Source organism: Coturnix japonica, chromosome 2 (assembly GCF_054131305.1).
Source record: "Coturnix japonica strain WE chromosome 2, WE-NBRP24, whole genome shotgun sequence".
NCBI lineage: Eukaryota > Metazoa > Chordata > Aves > Galliformes > Phasianidae > Coturnix > Coturnix japonica.
The window spans coordinates 131,788-153,312 of NC_140664.1; the positions used below are offsets into that span (position 1 = coordinate 131,788).

General features: G+C 53.1%; 1 protein-coding gene across 7 annotated transcripts in view; it reads right to left on the reverse strand.

The window, feature by feature from the left end:
* CPSF1 (cleavage and polyadenylation specific factor 1) overlaps window positions 1–20,250 on the reverse strand; it is a 147,247-nt gene extending 126,997 nt beyond the window's left edge. For all 7 annotated transcript variants that reach the window (XM_085536825.1, XM_085536826.1, XM_085536830.1 and 4 more), the window contains exons 1-9: window positions 20,145–20,250; window positions 15,237–15,481; window positions 12,795–12,822; window positions 9,844–9,977; window positions 8,823–8,903; window positions 8,582–8,733; window positions 3,826–3,972; window positions 1,898–2,037; window positions 290–400 (exon numbers count right to left, since the gene is read on the reverse strand). In XM_085536825.1, coding sequence (XP_085392951.1) covers window positions 290–400; window positions 1,898–2,037; window positions 3,826–3,972; window positions 8,582–8,733; window positions 8,823–8,903; window positions 9,844–9,977; window positions 12,795–12,822; window positions 15,237–15,380 — 937 coding nt within the window. In that variant the 5' untranslated portion in view covers window positions 15,381–15,481; window positions 20,145–20,250. The remainder of the gene's footprint in view (window positions 1–289; window positions 401–1,897; window positions 2,038–3,825; window positions 3,973–8,581; window positions 8,734–8,822; window positions 8,904–9,843; window positions 9,978–12,794; window positions 12,823–15,236; window positions 15,482–20,144) is intronic.
* Between the last annotated feature and the right edge of the window lie 1,275 nt (window positions 20,251–21,525).

The following is a 21,525-nucleotide window of genomic DNA, read 5'->3' on the forward strand; positions in this document are numbered from 1 at the left end:
CACCCTCTGTCCCCCCCCATCTCTGTCCCCCCTGGCTCCATCCCCACCCCATCCATGTCCCCCTCCATCCCCTATCCCCCCCCCATCCCCCCCCCATCCATGTCCCCCTCCATCCCCTATCCCCCCCCCCATCCCCCCCCCATCCATGTCCCCCTCCATCCCCTATCCCCCCCCCCATCCCCCCCCCATCCATGTCCCCCTCCATCCCCTATCCCCCCCCCCATCCCCATCCCTGGTCCCTGTCCCCCCCCATCCATATCCCCCCCATCCCATCCCTTTATGCACTGACTCAGTGGGAACACGGTGGTCCCCGCTGTCAGGCTGTTGAGGGAGACCCCGTACGGGGGGACGCTCTGGTTCAGGTACAGCAGGGAGTTCACTGCGAAGATCACCACCCCACCTATAGGATTTAATAGGGATATAGGGATAATATAGGGTATAACAGGGATATGGGACATCACCACCCCACCTATAGGATTTAATAGGGATATGGGGATAATATAGGGTATAACAGGGATATGGGACATCACCACCCCACCTATAGGATTTAATAGGGATATGGGGATAATATAGGGTATAACAGGGATATGGGACATCACCACCCCACCTATAGGGTATAACATAGGGGATATAGGGATAATATAGGGTATAACAGGGATATGGGACATCACCACCCCACCTATAGGGTATAACAGGTACAGCAGGGTGACAGCAGGGTCAGCCCCCAACCCCAATGTACCCAATGGTGTCACCTTAACCAACACCCCCATCCCCCCCATAACCCCAATGACCCCAATGGTGTCACCCCTCCCACCACCCCCCGTATTCCCGCATATCCCCCCATATTCCCCTATATCCTCCATATCCCCCATATTCCCCTATATCCTCCATATCCCCCATATTCCCCTATATCCTCCATATCCCCCATATTCCCCTATATCCTCCATATCCCCCATATTCCCCTATATCCCCCCATATTCCCCTATATCCCCCTATATCACCCCATACCCCCCCATATCCCCCTGTATCCCCCCATCTCCCCCTATATCCCCCCATATCCCACTATACCCCCCCCATATCCCCCCCATATCCCCCATATCGCCCCATATCCCCATATATTCCCCCAATATCCCCCAATATCCCACCCATATACCCCCATATCCCCCAATATCCCCCCATAATAACCCTATATAACCTCATATCCCCCCAATAACCCCCTATATCCCCCAATATCCCCCTATATCCCCATCTCCCCCCATACCCCCCCATATCCCAACATAACCCCCTATACCCCCCTACATCCCCCCATATCCCCCTATATCCCCCCATACCCCACATATCCCCCTATATCCCCCCATATCCCTCCATATCCCCCCATCTCCCCCCATCTCCCCCCATAATGACCCTATATAACCCCATATCCCCCCATGTCCCCCCATACCCCCCCATATCCCCCTATGCCCCCCTACATCCCCCCATATCACCCCATATCCCACTATACCCCCCCATATCCCCCCCATATCCCCCATATCCCCATATATTCCCCCAATATCCCCCAATATCCCCATATATCCCACCCATATACCCCCATATCCCCCTATATCCCCCAATATCCCCCCATAATAACCCTATATAACCTCATATCCCCCCAATAACCCCCTATATCCCCCGATATCCCCCTATATCCCCATATCCTCCCATACCCCCCCATATCCCCCTATACCCCCCTACATCCCACCATATCCCCCTATATCCCCCCATACCCCACATAAACCCCCATATCCCCCTATATCCCCCCATATTCCCCCTTAATGACCCTATATCCCCCCATATCCCCCCATAATGACCCTATATATCCCCATATCCCCCATATCCCCCCATATCCCCCATATCTGACCGATGGGTTTGGGGACGGCCAGTGCCTGCGTGCAGTCGAAGGGCAGGTTGCTGAGGGACCAGATGACGGGATGCACCTTCTGCATGATGTTCAACGAGATGGCCACGATGCTGCACGTGTCCTGACGCACCGCCACGCGCCTGCACACACACCGCGGCTCCATCACCTCCCCACCTCCATCACCTCCCCACCTCCATCTCCATTCCCTCCCCATCCCCATCACCTCCCCATCTCCATTCCCTCCCCATCCCCATCCCCTCCCCATCTCCATCCCCTCCCCATCTCCATCCCCTCCCCATCTCCATCCCCTCCCCATCTCCATCACCTCCCCATCTCCATCACCTCCCCATCTCCATCCCCATCTCCATCACCTCCCCATCCCCATCTCCATCACCTCCCCATCTCCATCCCCTCCCCATCCCCATCACCTCCCCATCTCCATCACCTCCCCACCTCCATCACCTCCCCACCTCCATCACCATCCCCATCTCCATCACCTCCCCATCCCCTCCCCATCCCCATCAAATCTCCATCACCACCCCATCACCATCACCTCCCCACCTCCATCACCTCTCCATCTCCATCACATCCCCATCACCATCACCTCCCCATCTCCATCACCTCCTCATCACCATCTCCATCACCTCCCAATCCCCTCCCCATCCCCATCCCCATCTCCATCTCCATCACCTCCCCATCTCCATCACATCCCCATCACCATCATCTCCCCATCACCATCACCTCCCCACCATCACCTCCCCATCACCATCTCCATCACCTCCCCACCTCCATCACATCCCCATCCCCATCACCATCTCCATCTCCATCACCTCCCCATCTCCATCACCTCCCCACCATCACCTCCCTGTCACCTGCACCTCCCCACCACTGTCACCTCTCCATCCCCGTCACCCTCATCACTGTCACCTCCCATCACCTCCCCACCCCCACCACCTTCCTTATCACTGTCACCCTCTATCACCTCCCCATCCCCATCACCCTCCATAACACTGTCACCCCCCATTCCCACCCCATCACCTCCCCACCCCCACAACCTCCCTTATCACTATCACCCCCCATTGTCACCCCCATCATCTCCCCACCTCCATCCCTTCCCCACCCCGATCACCATCCTTATCACTGTCACCCCCCACCACCTCCCCACCCACCACCACTTTCCTTATCACTATCACCCCCCATTGTCACCCCCCACCCCCCCATCACCTCCCCACCCCCATCACCCCCCTTATCACTATCACCCCCCATCACCTCCCCAACTCTACCACCTCCCCACCCCCATCACCTTCCCACCCCTATCACCTCCCCACTATTATCACCCTCCTTATCACTGTCACCCCCCATCACCTCCCCACCCCATCACACTCCTTATCACTGTCACCCCCCATCACCCCCCACCCCCACCTCCTCCCTTATCACTATCACTCCCCATTGTCCACCCCCATCACCTCCCCACCCCCATCACCCTCCTTATCACTATCATCCCCCATCATCTCCTTATCACTGTCACTCCCTATTGCCATCCCCATCACCTCCCCACCCCCATCACCCCCCTTATCACTGTCACCCCCCATTGCCGCCCCCCATCACCCCCCTGCCCCCTCCATTCCCTCCCCACCCCCCATCCCTTCCCTTGTCACCCCCTATCAACCTCCTTATCACTGTCAACCCCCATTGCCACCCCCCATCACCCCCCCATCCCCTCCCCATCACCTTCCTTATCACTGTCACCCCCCATCACCTCCCCACCCCCATCACCTTATCACTGTCAGCCCCCATCACATCCCCCCCATCACCTCTCCATCATCACCCCCCTTATCTCTGTCACACCCATCACCTCCCTTATCACTATCACCCCCCCATTACCACCCCCATCACCCCCCACCCACGTGCCCTATACGTCCCCTTACCCCGGCCAGGTCTGGTTGGGCTCGAACAGGATGAGCAGGGTGGGCTCGTAGTACCCATAGAGGAACTGCAGGTCGATGATGTTCAGCAGCTTCTCGTCCAGCTCCCGCACGTCGATGATGTAACTGGGCAGGAAGCTCGATTTCTGCCTAAAAACAGCCCAAAAGACCCCAAATATGCGTATAGGAGACACCCTATATGTAGAGGAGACCCCATATATGTATAGGAGACTCACTATACGGATAGGAGACACCCTATATGTATAGGAGACCCCCTATATGTATAGGAGACCCCCTATAGATACAGGAGACCCCCTATATGTATAGGAGACCCCACATATGTATAGGAGACACCCTATATGTATAGGAGACCCCACATATGTATAGGAGACCCCCTATATATATAGGAGACCCACTATATGTATAGGAGACCCACTATATGTATAGGAGACCCCCTATATATATAGGAGACCCACTATATGTATAGGAGACCCCCTATATGTATAGGAGACCCACTATATGTATAGGAGACCCCCCATATATATAGGAGACCCACTATATGTATAGGAGACCCCCTATATGTATAGGAAACCCACTATATGTATAGGAGACCCACTATATGTATAGGAGACCCCCTATATACATAGGAGACCCACTATATGTATAGGAGACCCACTATAGATACAGGAGACCCCCTATATGTATAGGAGACCCCCTATAGATACAGGAGACCCCCTATATGTATAGGAGACCCCCTATATATATAGGAGACCCACTATATGTATAGGAGACCCCCTATAGATACAGGAGACCCCCTATATGTATAGGAGACCCCACATATGTATAGGAGACCCCCTATATATATAGGAGACCCACTATATGTATAGGAGACCCCCTATATATATAGGAGACCCACTATATGTATAGGAGACCCCCTATATATATAGGAGACCCACTATATGTATAGCAGACCCCCTATATATATAGGAGACCCACTATATGTATAGGAGACCCCCTATATGTATAGGAGACCCACTATATGTATAGGAGACCCACTATATGTATAGGAGACCCCCTATATATATAGGAGACCCACTATATGTATAGGAGACCCACTATAGATACAGGAGACCCCCTATATGTATAGGAGACCCCCTATATGTATAGGAGACCCCCTATAGATACAGGAGACCCCCTATATGTATAGGAGACCCCACATATGTATAGGAGACCCCCTATATATATAGGAGACCCACTATATGTATAGGAGACCCCCTATATATATAGGAGACCCACTATATGTAGAGGAGACACCCTATATGTATAGGAGACCCCCTATAGATACAGGAGACCCCCTATATGTATAGGAGACCCCTCATATGTATAGGAGACCCCCTATATATATAGGAGACCCACTATATGTAGAGGAGACACCCTATATGTATAGGAGACCCCCTATATGGATAGGAGACCCACTATATGTATAGGAGACCCCCTATAGATACAGGAGACCCCCTATATGTATAGGAGACCCACTATATGTATAGGAGACCCCCTATATATATAGGAGACCCACTATATGTATAGGAGACCCACTATAGATACAGGAGACCCCCTATATGTATAGGAGACCCCCTATATATATAGGAGACCCACTATATGTATAGGAGACCCACTATATGTATAGGAGACCCCCTATATGTATAGGAGACCCCACATATGTATAGGAGACCCCCTATATGGATAGGAGACGCCCTATATGGATAGGAGACCCCCTATAGATACAGGAGACCCCCTATATGTATAGGAGACCCACTATATGTATAGGAGACCCCCTCTATATATAGGAGACCCACTATATGTATAGGAGACCCCCTATATATATAGGAGACCCACTATATGTATAGGAGACACCCTATATATATAGGAGACCCACTATATGTATAGGAGACCCCCTATATATATAGGAGACCCACTATATGTATAGGAGACCCCCTATATATATAGGAGACCCACTATATGTATAGGATACCCCCTATATGTATAGGAGACCCACTATATGTATAGGAGACCCCCTATATGTATAGGAGACCCACTATATGTATAGGAGACCCCCTATATATATAGGAGACCCACTATATGTATAGGAGACCCCCTATATGTATAGGAGACCCACTATATGTATAGAAGACCCCCTATAGATACAGGAGACCCCCTATATGTATAGGAGACCCCACATATGTATAGGAGACCCCCTATATGTATAGGAGACCCACTATATGTATAGGAGACCCCCTATATGTATAGGAGACCCACTATATGTATAGGAGACCCCCTATATATATAGGAGACCCACTATATGTATAGGAGACCCCCTATATGTATAGGAGACCCACTATATGTATAGAAGACCCCCTATAGATACAGGAGACCCCCTATATGTATAGGAGACCCCACATATGTATAGGAGACCCCCTATATATATAGGAGACCCACTATATGTATAGGAGACCCCCTATAGATACAGGAGACCCCCTATATGTATAGGAGACCCCACTATATGTATAGGAGACCCCCTATATATATAGGAGACCCACTATATGTATAGGAGACCCCCTATATATATAGGAGACCCACTATATGTAGAGGAGACACCCTATATGTATAGGAGACCCACTATATGTATAGGAGACCCCCTATATGTATAGGAGACCCCACATATGTATAGGAGACCCCCTATATATATAGGAGACCCACTATATGTAGAGGAGACACCCTATATGTATAGGAGACCCCCTATATGGATAGGAGACCCCCTATATGGATAGGAGACCCCCTATAGATACAGGAGACCCCCTATATGTATAGGAGACCCCACATATGTATAGGAGACCCACTATAGATACAGGAGACCCCCTATATGTATAGGAGACCCCCTATATGGATAGGAGACCCCCCTATGTTGGGGGCCCCATGTTGGGCCTTGAATTGGGTCTATAAAGCCACATTTTGGCCATGATGAGACTCACATTGACCATGTTGGGCCTTGAATTGGGTCTATAAAGCCACATATTGGTCATGATGAGACTCACATTGACCACGTTGGGTCGTAAATGGGTGTATAAAGCCATGATGAGACTCACATTGACCATGTTGGGTCATGAATTGGGTCTATAAAGCCACATTTTGGCCATGATCAGACTCATATTGGCCACGTTGGGTCATGAATTGGGTCTATAAAGCCACATATTGGTCACGATGAGACTCACATTGACCATGATGGGCCATGAATTGGGTCTATAAAGCCACATATTGGTCATGATGAGACTCACATTGACCATGTTGGGTCTTGAATTGGGTCTATAAAGCCACATATTGGTCACGATGAGACTCATATTGACCATATTGGCCATGATGGGCCATGAATTGGGTCTATAAAGCCACATATTGGTCACGATGAGACTCATATTGACCATATTGGCCATGATGGGCCATGAATTGGGTCTATAAAGCCATATGTTGGCCATAATGATATTCACATTGACCATATTGGCCACCATGAACCACATGTTGGCCATGTTGGCCATACTGGGCCATGTCAGGGCCATATTCAGCCCCAGATGGGTCCAGTTGACCCCATTGAGCTCAATGTTGGCCACAATGGCCCCATTGAGCCCCAGATGGGTCCAGTTGACCCCACTGAGCTCCATGTTGGCCACAATGGCCCCATTGAGCCCCAGATGGGTCCAGTTGACCCCATTGAGCTCAATGTTGGCCACAATGGCCCCATTGAGCCCCAGATGGGTCCAGTTGACCCCACTGAGCTCCATGTTGGCCACAATGGCCCCATTGAGCCCCAGATGGGTCCAGTTGACCCCATTGAGCTCAATGTTGGCCACACTGGCCCCATTGAGCCCCAGATGGGTCCAGTTGACCCCACTGAGCTCAATGTTGGCCACCGTAAGCCACACTGGCCACGTTGAGCCCCAGATGGGTCCAGTTGACCCCATTGAGCTCAATGTTGGCCACACCAGTCCACGTTGGCCCCATTGAGCCCCAGATGGGTCCACTTGACCCCATTGAGCTCCATGTTGGCCACACTGGCCCCATTGAGCCCCAGGTGGGTCCAGTTGACCCCACTGAGACCCATGTTGACCACACCAGGGCATATGATGGCCATGTTGGACCACAGATTGTTCCAGTTGACCCCACTGAGCTCCGTGTTGGCCACACTGGCCCCATTGAGCCCCAGGTGGGTCCAGTTGACCCCATTGAGCTCCATGTTGGCCACACTGGCCACGTTGAGCCCCAGATGGGTCCAGTTGACCCCACTGAGCTCCATGTTGGCCACACTGGCCCCATTGAGCCCCATTGAGCCCCAGATGGGTCCAGTTGACCCCACTGAGCTCAATGTTGGCCACCCTAAGCCACACTGGCCACGTTGAGCCCCAGATGGGTCCAGTTGACCCCATTGAGCTCAATGTTGGCCACACCAGGCCACGTTGGCCCCATTGAGACCCAGATGGGTCCAGCCGACCCCACTGAGCTCCATGTTGGCCACACTGGCCCCATTGAGCCCCAGATGGGTCCAGCTGACCTCACTGAGACCCACGTTGGCCACACCAGACCCCATTGAGCCCCAGATGGGTCAAGCTGACGGCACCAAGCTCCACGTCAGCCCCATAGACCCCCATGTTGGCCATGTAGGGCCTCCCGTTGTCCACCTGAGGTCAGCCCCACACCACATTGACCCACTCACCCCTCTCCCACCAGCCCCTCGTGCTCGTCGGCCAATGAGTCCCGTCTGAAGGGCAGCACCACGAGCCGGGTGCCGTAGATGAGCATCACAGCGCAGCGCCCGTCGGGGTCCACCCGCACTTTGGGGATGTGCACGTTCTGCACGAAGCCGTCCTGTTTATGGGGTCAGAATGAGGACGGGGGGTCATGGGGAGGCCCAAATCCCCCCCACACTTAATGGTTAGACCCAGCCCCGCACCCACCCGCAGCTCCGGCTCCTCAAAGTAGTGCAGAGAGAGCGTCTTCAGGTCGTGGGTGCCGGGGTCGTACTCCACCACCGACAGCTGTAATGGGGAGAACGTGGTGGGGAGGGGACATGAGACCCCAGCCCAACCCTGTATCAACCCTCATCTCATCCCACCCCCATCCAATCCCCATCCCCATATCTGCCCTCATTCCCCATCACCATCCCATTCCTGTCCCTGTCCCCGTCCCCATCCTCATCCCCATCATACCCCCGTCCATATCCCCATCCCATCCCCACCCTATATCCCTGACCAACCTCATCCCACCCCATCCCCATCCCACCCCATCCCCATCCCACTCCATCCCATCCCCATCCCTGTCCCCATTACGTCTCCATCCCCATCCCCATCCCATCCCATCCCATCCCATCCTCATCCCATCCCATCCTCATCCCATCCCATCCCATCCCCATCCCATCCCATCCCATCCATCCCATCCCATCCCATCCCATCCCATCCCCATCCCATCCCATCCCTATCCCCATCCCATCCCATCCCTATCCCCATCCCATCCCATCCCCATCCCATCCCATCCCATCCCCATCCCAATCCCATCCCATCCCATCCCCATCCCATCCCATCCCATCCCATCCCATCCCATCCCATCCCATCCCATCCCCATCCCATCCCATCCCATCCCATCCCATCCCATCCCATCCCATCCCATCCCATCCCATCCCATCCCATCCCCATCCCATCCCATCCCATCCCATCCCATCCCATCCCATCCCATCCCATCCCCATCCCATCCCATCCCATCCCATCCCATCCCCATCCCCCACCCCATATCCCCCCATCCCACCCCATATCCCACCCCATATCACCATATCCCCATATCCCCCATATGCCCCATATCCCCCATATCCCCATATCCCATATCCCCATATCCCACCCCATATCCCATATCTGACCCCATATCCCACCCCATACCCCATATCCCACCCCATATCCCACCCCATACATATCCCCCATATCCCACCTTGGCGTCCTTGAAGCTGAGCAGCAGCGCGTCCCTTTTTGCTCCCGCCAGCTGGACGCTGGCCATGGACATCACGTTCCCGAACAACGAGAACGAGGCCACCAGCTCCAGCTTCTCCTTATGGCCACGACCCTCTATAGGGACATCGATATGGGGTCACCATGATCCCATAAACACCATGACCCCATTAACATCGTCCCATTAACAACATGACCCCATAACCACCCCATAACCACCATCCCATAACCACCACCCCATTACAACCAGCTCCAGCTTCTCCTTATGGCCCCGACCCTCTATAGGGACATCGATATGGGGTCACCATGATCCCATAAACACCATGACCCCATTAACATCATCCCATTAACAACATGACCCCATAACCACCCCATAACCACCATCCCATAACCACCACCCCATTACAACCAGCTCCAGCTTCTCCTTATGGCCCCGACCCTCTATAGGGACATTGATATGGGGTCACCATGATCCCATAAACACCATGACCCCATTAACATCATCCCATAACCACCAGCTCCAGCTTCTCCTTATGGCCCCGACCCTCTATAGGGACATTGATATGGGGCCACCACCACCCCATTAACATCATCCCATAACCACCATCCCATTACCACCAGCTCCAGCTTCTCCTTGTGACCACGACCCTCTATGGGGACATCGATATGGGGCCATGGGGCACCATGATCCCATAAACACCATGACCCCATTAACATCATCCCATTAAAATCATCCCATTACCATCATCCCATTACCATCATCCCATAACCACCATCCCATAACCACCATCCCATTACCACCATCCCATTAACATCATCCCATTACCATCATCCCATTAACATCATCCCATAACCACCATCCCATTAACATCATCCCATTACCACCACCCCATTAACATCATCCCATTACCACCACCCCATTAACATCATCCCATTACCACCATCCCATTAACATCATCCCATAACCACCATCCCATTAACATCATCCCATAACCACCATCCCATTAACATCATCCCATAACCACCATCCCATTAACATCATCCCATAACCACCATCCCATTAACATCATCCCATAACCACCATCCCATTAACATCATCCCATTACCACCACCCCATTAACATCATCCCATTACCACCACCCCATTAACATCATCCCATTACCACCATCCCATTAACATCATCCCATAACCACCATCCCATTAACATCATCCCATAACCACCATCCCATTAACATCATCCCATTACCACCATCCCATTAACATCATCCTATAACCACCACCCCATTAACATCATCCCATAACCATCATCCCATAACCACCATCCCATTACCACCAGCTCCAGCTTCTCCTTGTGACCCCGACCCTCTATGGGGACATCGATATGGGGCCAGGGGGCCATCACGACCCCATAACCACCATCCCATTACCACCATCCCATTACCACCACACATAGATCCCTATAGACCCAAAAAATCCCTATAGATCCCTATAGACCCCTATAGACCCCATAGATCCATACAGACCCCTATAGATCCCATAGGCCCCAATAGACCCCACAGCCCACATAGATCCCTATAGACCCCATAGACCCCACAGACCCCATAGATCCCTATAGACCCCATAGATCTGCACAGCCTCTATAGACCCCATAGACCCCTATAGACCCCCATAGATCCCCATAGAACCCATAGACCCCTATAGACCCCATAGATCCCTATAGACCCCATAGACCCCACAGACCCCATAGATCCCTATAGACCCCATAGATCTGCACAGCCTCTATAGACCCCATAGACCCCTATAGACCCCCATAGATCCCCATAGATCCCCATAGAACCCATAGACCCCTATAGACCCCAAAGATCCCCATAGATCCCTATAGACCCCATAGATCCCCATAAACTCCTATAGACCCCATAGATCCCTATGGACCCCATAAATCCCCATAGACTCCTATAGACCCCATAGATCCCTATGGACCCCATAAATCCCCATAGACTCCTATAGACCCCATAGATCCCTATGGACCCCATAAATCCCTATAGATCCCTATAGATCCCCATAGATCCCCATAGACCCCATAGACCCCTATAGACCCCATAGATCCCTATAGACCCCATAGATCCCCATAGATCCCTATAGACCCCATGGATCCCCATAAACTCCTATAGACCCCATAGATCCCTATGGACCCCATAAATCCCCATAGACTCCTATAGACCCCATAGATCCCTATAGACTCCATAAATCCCTATAGATCCCTATAGACACCTGTAGACCCTATAGATCCATATAGAGCCCTATAGGCCCCATAGATCCCTACAGACCCTATAGACCCCACAGAGCCCATAGATCCCGATAGACCCCATAGACCCCTACAGACCCTATACACCCCTATAGACCCCTATAGACCCCATAGAGTCTTATAGACCCCATAGACCCCACAGCCCCTATAGATCCCCACAGACCCCATAGATCCCTATAGACTCCATAGATCCCCATGGACCCCATAGACCCCATAGATCCCCATAGACCCCATAGATCCCCATAGACCATATAGACCCCATAGACCCCTATGGACCCCATAAATCCCTATAGACCCCATAGATCCCCACAGGGACACCCCACTGCCAACACCCCTTTGTCACTGTCCCATTACCACCATCCCATAACCACCATGACCCCATTACCACCATGACCCCATAACCCCCATGATCCCATAACCCCCATGACCCCATTACCACCATGACCCCATAACTACCATGACCCCATAAGCCCCCATCCCATTGCACCCATCCCATAACCAGCACAACCCTATAATAACCATGATCCCATTACCACCATGACCCCATAACCCCGTCATCCCATAACCCCCATCCCATAACCAGCACGACCCCATAACAACAATGGGGTCCACCCAAGCCCCCCACATACCTGCATTGCGATCTCCCTTGACTCCGCTCTGTCAATACAACACAACCATCATTATGGTGTCTATGGGGTGGTTATGGGGTCTATGGGGTGGTTATGGGGTCTATGGGGTGGTTATGGGGTCTATGGGGTGGTTATGGGGTCTATGGGTTGGTTATGGGGTCTATGGGGTGGTTATGGGGTCTATGGGGTGGTTATGGGGTCTATGGGTTGGTTATGGGGTCTATGGGGTGGTTATGGGGTCTATGGGGTGGTTATGGGGTCTATGGGGTGGTTATGGGGTCTATGGGGTGGTTATGGGGTCTATGGGTTGGTTATGGGGTCTATGGGGTGGTTATGGGGTCTATGGGGTGGTTATGGGGTCTATGGGTTGGTTATGCGGTCTATGGGGTGGTTATGGGTTCTATGGGGTGGTGATGGGTTCTATGGGGTGGCTATGGGGTCTATGGGGTGGTTCTGGGGTCTATGGGTTGGCTATGGGGTCTATGGGGTGGTTATGGGGTCTATGGGTTGGTTATGGGGTCTATAGGTTTGTTATGGGGTCTATGGGGTGGTTATGGGGTCTATGGGGTGGTTATGGGGTCTATAGGTTTGTTATGGGGTCTATGGGGTGGTTCTGGGTTCTATGGGGTGGTTATGGGTTCTATGGGTTGGTTATGGGGTCTATGGGGTGGTTATGGGGTCTATGGGTTGGCTATGGGGTCTATGGGGTGGTTATGGGATCTATGGGTTGGTTATGCGGTCTATGGGTTGGCTATGGGGTCTATGGGGTTGTTCTGGGGTCTATGGGGTGGTTATGGGGTCTATGGGGTGGTTATGGGGTCTATAGGTTTGTTATGGTGTCTATGGGGTGGTTATGGGGTCGATGGGGTGGTTATGGGGTCTATAGGTTTGTTATGGGGTCTATGGGGTGGTTCTGGGTTCTATGGGGTGGTTATGGGTTCTATGGGGTGGTGATGGGTTCTATGGGGTGGTTACGGGGTCTATGGGGTGGTTATGGGGTCTATGGGTTGGCTATGGGGTCTATGGGGTGGTTATGGGATCTATGGGTTGGTTATGGGGTCTATGGGGTGGTTATGGGATCTATGGGTTGGTTATGCGGTCTATGGGTTGGCTATGGGGTCTATGGGGTCGTTCTGGGGTCTATGGGGTGGTGATGGGGTCAATGGGATGGTTCTGGGGTCTATGGGTTGGTTATGGGGTCTATGTGGTGGTTATGGGGTCTATGGGGTGGTTATGGGTTCTATGGGGTGGTGATGGGTTCTATGGGGTGGTTATGGGGTCTATGGGATGGTTCTGGGGTCTATGGGTTGGTTATGGGGTCTATGTGGTGGTTATGGGGTCTATGGGGTGGTTATGGGGTCTATGGTTTGGTTACGGGGTCTATGGTTATGAGGTCTATGGAGTGGTTATGGGGTCTATAGGGTGGTTATGGGGTCTATGGGGTGGTTATGGGGTCTATGGGGTGGTTATGGGATCTATGGGTGGTTATTGGGTCTATGGGGTGGTTATTGGGTCTATAGGGTGGTTATGGGGTCTACGGGGTGGTTATGGGATCTATGGGTGGTTATTGGGTCTATGGGGTGGTTATTGGGTCTATAGGGTGGTTATGGGGTCTACGGGGTGGTTATGGGGTCTATGGGGTGGTTATGGGATCTATGGGGTGGTTATGGGTCTATGGGTTGGTTACGGGGTCTATGGGTTGGTTATGGTGTCTATGGGTTGGTTATGGGGTCTATGGGTTGGTTATGGGGTCTATGGGATGGTTACGGGGTCTATGGGTTGGTTATGGGGTCTATGGGGTGGTTACGGGGTCTATGGGGTGGTTACGGGGTCTATGGGTTGGTTATGGGGTCTATGGGGTGGTTACGGGGTCTATGGGTTGGCTATGGGGTCTATGGGGTGGTTATGGGGTCTATGGGCTGGTTATGGGGTCTATGGGGTGGTTATGGGGTCTATAGGTTTGTTATGGGGTCTATAGGTTTGTTATGGGGTCTATGGGGTGGTTATGGGGTCTATAGGTTTGTTATGGGGTCTATGGGTTGGTTATGGGGTCTATGGGGTGGTTATGGGGTCTATAGGTTTGTTATGGGGTCTATGGGGTGGTTATGGGGTCTATGGGGTGGTTATGGGGTCTATGGGGTGGTTATGGGGTCTATAGGTTTGTTATGGTGTCTATGGGGTGGTTATGGGGTCTATGGGGTGGTTATGGGGTCTATAGGTTTGTTATGGGGTCTATGGGGTGGTTATGGGGTCTATGGGGTGGTTATGGGGTCTATGGGGTGGTTATGGGGTCTATAGGTTTGTTATGGTGTCTATGGGGTGGTTATGGGGTCTATGGGGTCTATGGGGTCTATGGGGTGGTTATGGGGTCTATAGGTTTGTTATGGTGTCTATGGGGTGGTTATGGGGTCTATGGGGTCTATGGGGTCTATGGGGTCGCACCTCGGCGTCGTGGTTCAGCCTATAGACGTAGAGTTGGGAGGTTCCAGCCACCACCAGGTTCCGTTCGGCTCCACCCAAGAAATGACAGTAAAGGCAGAACTCCAGCCCCGTGGGGGGGTGGGCCTGTTTGTACACTGCATACATGGCTGCCCTATAGCCGCCCTATAGCGGCCCTATAGCGACCCTATAAAGGCCCTATAGCGGGGCTATAGAGGACATAGAGTTGGACTCCAATGGCTGCGATCCTAGGGGGAAAGAAAGAGGTTAGGGGTCAATGGGGAACTGGAACACATGCAGTGGGGATCTATGGGGCTGCCCCCAACCCTATATGACCTATAAGGACCCAGGGGTGGCCCTATAGAATCTATGGGTCCCTATAGCAGCCCTATAACGGCCTAATAGCGACCCTATAGAGGACCTACAGTCAGACTCCAATGGCTGCGATCCTGGGGGGAAACATAGAGGTTGGGGGTCAATGGGGGGATCTATGGGGCTACTATCACCCCACTCTGCCCCATAAGTACCCAGGGGTGGCCCTATAGAATCTATAGGTCCCTATAGAGGCCCTATAGCCGCCCTATAGCGGGGCTATAGAGGCCCTACAGTCGGACTCCAATGGCTGCGATCCTGGGGGGCAACCAAGAGGTTGGGGGTCAATGGGGGGATCTATGGGGCTACTATCACCCCACTCTGCCCCATAAGTACCAGGGGTGGCCCTATAGAATCTATAGGTCCCTATAGCTGCCCTATAGCTGCCCTATAGCGGCTCTACAGTCGGACTCCAGGACCAGGCCCCAATAGGAGCGATCCTGGGGGGAAACCAAGAGGTTGGGGGTCAATGGGGGGATCTATGGGGCTACTATCACCCCACTCTGCCCCATAAGTACCCAGGGGTGGCCCTATAGAATCTATAGGCCCCTATAGAGGCCCTATAGCCGCCCTATAGCGGGGCTATAGAGGCCCTACAGTCAGACTCCAATGGGAGCGATCCTGGGGGGAAACATAGAGGTTGGGGGTCAATGGGGGGATCTATGGGGCTGCCCCAACCCTATATGACCCATAAGGACCCAGGGGTGGCCCTATAGAATCTATGGGTCCCTATAGCTGCCCTATAGCGGGGCTATAGAGGCCCTACAGTAGGACTCCAATGGCTGCGATCCTGGGGGGCAACCAAGAGGTTGGGGGTCAATGGGGGGATCTATGGGGCTACTATCACCCCACTCTGCCCCATAAGTACCAGGGGTGGCCCTATAGAATCTACGGGTCCCTATAGAGGCCCTATAGCCGCCCTATAGCAGCCCTACAGTCGGACTCCGGGACCAGGCACCAATGGCTGCGATCCTGGGGGGAAACATAGAGGTTGGGGGTCAATGGGGGGTTCTATGGGGCTACTATCACCCCACTCTGCCCCATAAGTACCAGGGGTGGCCCTATAGAATCTATAGGTCCCTATAGCTGCCCTATAGTGGCCCTACAGTCGGACTCCAGGACCAGGCCCCAATAGGAGCGATCCTGGGGGGAAACCAAGAGGTTGGGGGTCAATGGGGGGATCTATGGGGCTACTATCACCCCACTCTGCCCCATAAGTACCCAGGGGTGGCCCTATAGAATCTATAGGTCCCTATAGAGGCCCTATAGCCGCCCTATAGCGGGGCTATAGAGGCCCTACAGTCGGACACCAATGGCTGCGATCCTGGGGGGAAACCAAGAGGTTGGGGGTCAATAGGGGATCTATGGGGCTGCCCCAACCCTATATGACCCATAAGGACCCAGGGGTGGCCCTATAGAATCTATGGGTCCCTACAGCAGCCCTATAGCGGGGCTATAGAGGCCCTACAGTCGGACTCCAATGGCTGCGACCCTGGGGGGCAACCAAGAGGTTGGGGGTCAATGGGGGGATCTATGGGGCTACTATCACCCCACTCTGCCCCATAAGTACCAGGGGTGGCCCTATAGAATCTATAGGTCCCTATAGCTGCCCTATAGCTGCCCTATAGCGGCCCTACAGTCAGACTCCAGGACCAGGCACCAATAGGAGCGATCCTGGAGGGAAACCAAGAGGTTGGGGGTCAATGGGGGGATCTATGGGGCAGCCCCAACCCTATATGACCCATAAGCACCCTGGGGTGGCCCCATAGAATCTATGGGTCTCTATGGGGCACTACAGCCACCCTACAGCCCCCAGACACCAGTGGCAGCACTACTGAAGGGTCAATGCAAACAATGGGGTTCTATGGGGCTGCCCCAACCCTATATGACCCATAAGGACCCAGGGGTGGCCCCATAGAATCTATGGGTCTCAATGGCCCCTCAGAGCCACCCCATAGCACCCAAAGGGGTCCCTATGGGTCACTTTATGGCATCCCCCACCCCACAGCGCCCCATAGATGCACCTCCATCACCCAGGAGCAGCCCCATAGAATCTATGGGTCTCAATGTCACCCCATAGCACCCAAAGGACATGGGTCACCCCATCTCCCCACCCCCACCCCATAGATGCACCCCCATCACCCAGGAGCGGCCCCATAGAATCTATGGGTCTCAGAGCCACCCCATAGCACCCAAAGGACATGGGTCACCCCATGCCCACCCCATAGCACCCCATAGATGCACCCCCATCACCCAGGAGCGGCCCCATAGAATCTATGGGTCTCAATGCCACCCCACAGCACCCAAAGGGGTCCCTATGGGTCACCCCATGCCCACCCCACAGCGCCCCATAGATGCACCCAGGAACGGCCCCATAGAATCTATGGGTCTCAAAGCCCACCAGCCTCCCAGGGTTGCCCCACAGCCCCTATAGACCCCATAGATCCTTATAAACCCTATAGATCCCCACAGACCCAATAGACCCCATGAATCCCTATAGACCCCATAGATTTCTATAGACCCTATAGATTCCACAGACCCCATAGATCCCAATAGACCCCATAGGTCCCTATAGACCCCATAGATCCGCACAGCCTCTATAGACCCCATAGACCCCTATAGAACCCCATAGACCCCATAGACCCCTATAGACCCCAAAGATCCCTATAGACCCCATAGATCACCACAGAACCCATAAGTCCCACCGCTCCCATAGATCCCCACAGCCCCTATAGACCCCATAGACCCCTATAAACCCCATAGATGCCCACAGCCCCCATAGATCCCTATAGACCCCATAGATCCCTATAAACCCCATAAGTCCCACTGACCCCATAGATCCAAACAGCCCCCATAGACCCTATAGACACCACAGACCTCATAGACCCCTATAGATCCCATAGATGCCTATAGACCCCATAGACCTCTATAGACCCCATAGATCCCCACAGACTCCATAGACCCCATAGATCCCCATAAATCCCTATAGACCCCATAGACCCCTTAAACCCCATAGGTCCTTATAGATCCCATAGATCTCTATAGACCCCATAGATCCCCAGTCTCACAGACTCCATAGACTCCATAGATCCCTATAGATGCCATAGACCCCTATAGACCCCATAGATCCCTATAGACCCCATAGATCCCTACAGACCCCATAGACCCCTATAGACCCCATAGATCCCTACAGACCCCATAGACCCCTACAGACCCCATAGATCCCTACAGACCCCATAGATCCCCAGTCCCACCGACCCCATAGACCCCCACAGACCCCAAAGACCCCATAGACCCCTATAGACCCCATAGACCCTATAGACCCCTACAGACCCCATAGACCCCTTAGACCCCATAGATCCCCAGTCCCACCGACCCCATTGACCCCCACAGACCCCATAGACCCTATAGATCCCCATAGACCCCCACAGACCCCATAGACCCGTATAGACCCCATAGATCCCTACAGACCCCATAGATCCCTATAGACCCCATAGATCCCTACAGACACCATAGATCCCTATAGACCCTATAGACCCCATAGACCCCTATAGACCCCATAGACCTCATAGATCCCCATAGACCCCATAGACTCCTACAGACCCCATAGATCCCTACAGACCCCATAGACCCTATAGATCCCCATAGACCCCCACAGACCCCATAGATCCCTACAGACCCCATAGACCCCATAGATCCCCATAGACCCCATAGATCCCTACAGACCCCATAGACCCTATAGACCCTATAGACCCCACAGACCCCCGTAGACCCTATAGACCCCCATAGACCCCCACAGACCCCATATACCCCACAGACCCCTATAGACCCCATAGACCCCCACCAACCCCATAGACCCCCAGACCCCAAAGACCCCATATACCCCCACAAACCCCATAGATCCCTATAGACCCCATAGATCCCTACAGACCCCATAGACCCCATAGACCCCTACAGACCCCATAGACCCCCATAGACCCTATAGACCCCACAGACCCCCATAGACCCCATAGACCCCATAGACCCCTACAGTCCCCATAGATCCCCATAGACCCCATAGACCCCACAGACCCCACAGACCTCATAGACCCCATAGATCCCCACAGACCCCACAGACCCCATAGACCCCTATAGACCCCCGTAGACCCTATAGACTCCATAGACCCCTACAGACCCCACAGACCCCCGTAGACCCCGTAGACCCCATAGACCCCATAGACCCTATAGACCCCATAGACCCTATAGACCCCATAGACCCTATAGACCCCATAGACCCCATAGACCCCATAGACCCCACAGACCCCATAGACCCCATAGACCCCATAGACCCTATAGACCCTATAGACCCCATAGACCCCATAGACCCCCATAGACCCTATAGACCCCATAGACCCCATAGACCCCCATAGACCCTATAGACCCCATAGACCCCATAGACCCCCATAGACCCTATAGACCCCATAGACCCCATAGACCCCATAGATCCCATAGACCCCATAGACCCCATAGACCCCATAGACCCCCCCAAAACCGCCTTACCGCCTCCCGCCACGCGCGGAGCCGGAAGTGATGAACCGGAACCAACGAGCGGCCGGAAGTGGGCGGGGTAGAGCGGCCGGATGACGGGATCTACTGGGCTGGAACCATAGAGATTGAGGTCCTCCGGTGGAGGACTGCGGGGTTATAGGGGAACCCTATAGTCGGTTATGGGATCGCTTATGGGATCGCTTATGGGATCGCTTATGGGATCGCTTATGGGATCGCTTATGGGGCACTTATGGGGCACTTATGGAACAGGGATGGGATCATTTCTGGGGTCAGTTATGGGATGACTTACGGGGTCAGTATGGGGTGGCTAATGAGGTGTGTATGGGTTTACTTATGGGTCACTTATGGGGTCTGTTTGGGGTCAGCAATAGGGTCCCTTATGGGGTCACTTATGGGGTCATTTGTAGGGTCAGGTATGGGGTCACTTATAGGGTCAGGGCTGGGATCGCTTATGGGGTCACCTATGGGGTCATTTATGGGGCCAGTGATGGGATCACTTATAGGGTCCCCTATGGGGTCACTTATGGGTTCGGCAATGGGGGTCACTTATGGGGTCATTTATGGGGCCACCTATGGGGTCATTTATGGGGTCACTTATGGGTTCGGCAATGGGGGTCACTTATGGGGTCATTTATGGGGCCACCTATGGGGTCATTTATGGGGTCACTTATGGGTTCGGCAATGGGGGTCACTTATGGGGTCGTTTATGGGGCCACCTATGGGCTCACTTATGGGGTCACCTATGGGGTCAGTATGGGGTCAGTGATGGGATCACTTATAGGGTCTGGGATAGGTTCACATATGGGATCACTTATGGGGTCACCTATGGGGTCTCTTATGGGGTCACTTATGGAGTCAGCGATGAGGGTCACCTATGGGGTCACTTATGCGGTCATTTATAGGGTCAGGGATGGGATCACATATGGGGTCATTTATGGGGTCAGTATGGGGTCACATATGGGGTCACTTATGGGGCTGGGTATGGGATCACTTATGGGGTCACTTATGGGGTCACTTATGGGGCTGGGTATGGGATCAATTATGGGGTCACTTATGGGGTCACATATGGGGTCACTTATGGGGTCACTTATGGGGCTGGGTATGGGATCACTTATGGGGTCACTTATGGGGTCACTTATGGGGTCACATATGGGGTCACTTATGGGGCTGGGTATGGGATCACTTATGGGGTCATTTATAGGGTCAGTATGGGGTCACATATGGGGTCACTTATGGGGCTGGGTATGGGATCACTTATGGGGTCACTTATGGGGTCACTTATGGGGCTGGGTATGGGATCAATTATGGGGTCACTTATGGGGTCACTTATGGGGTCACTTATGGGGTCACTTATGGGATCTGGGATTGAATC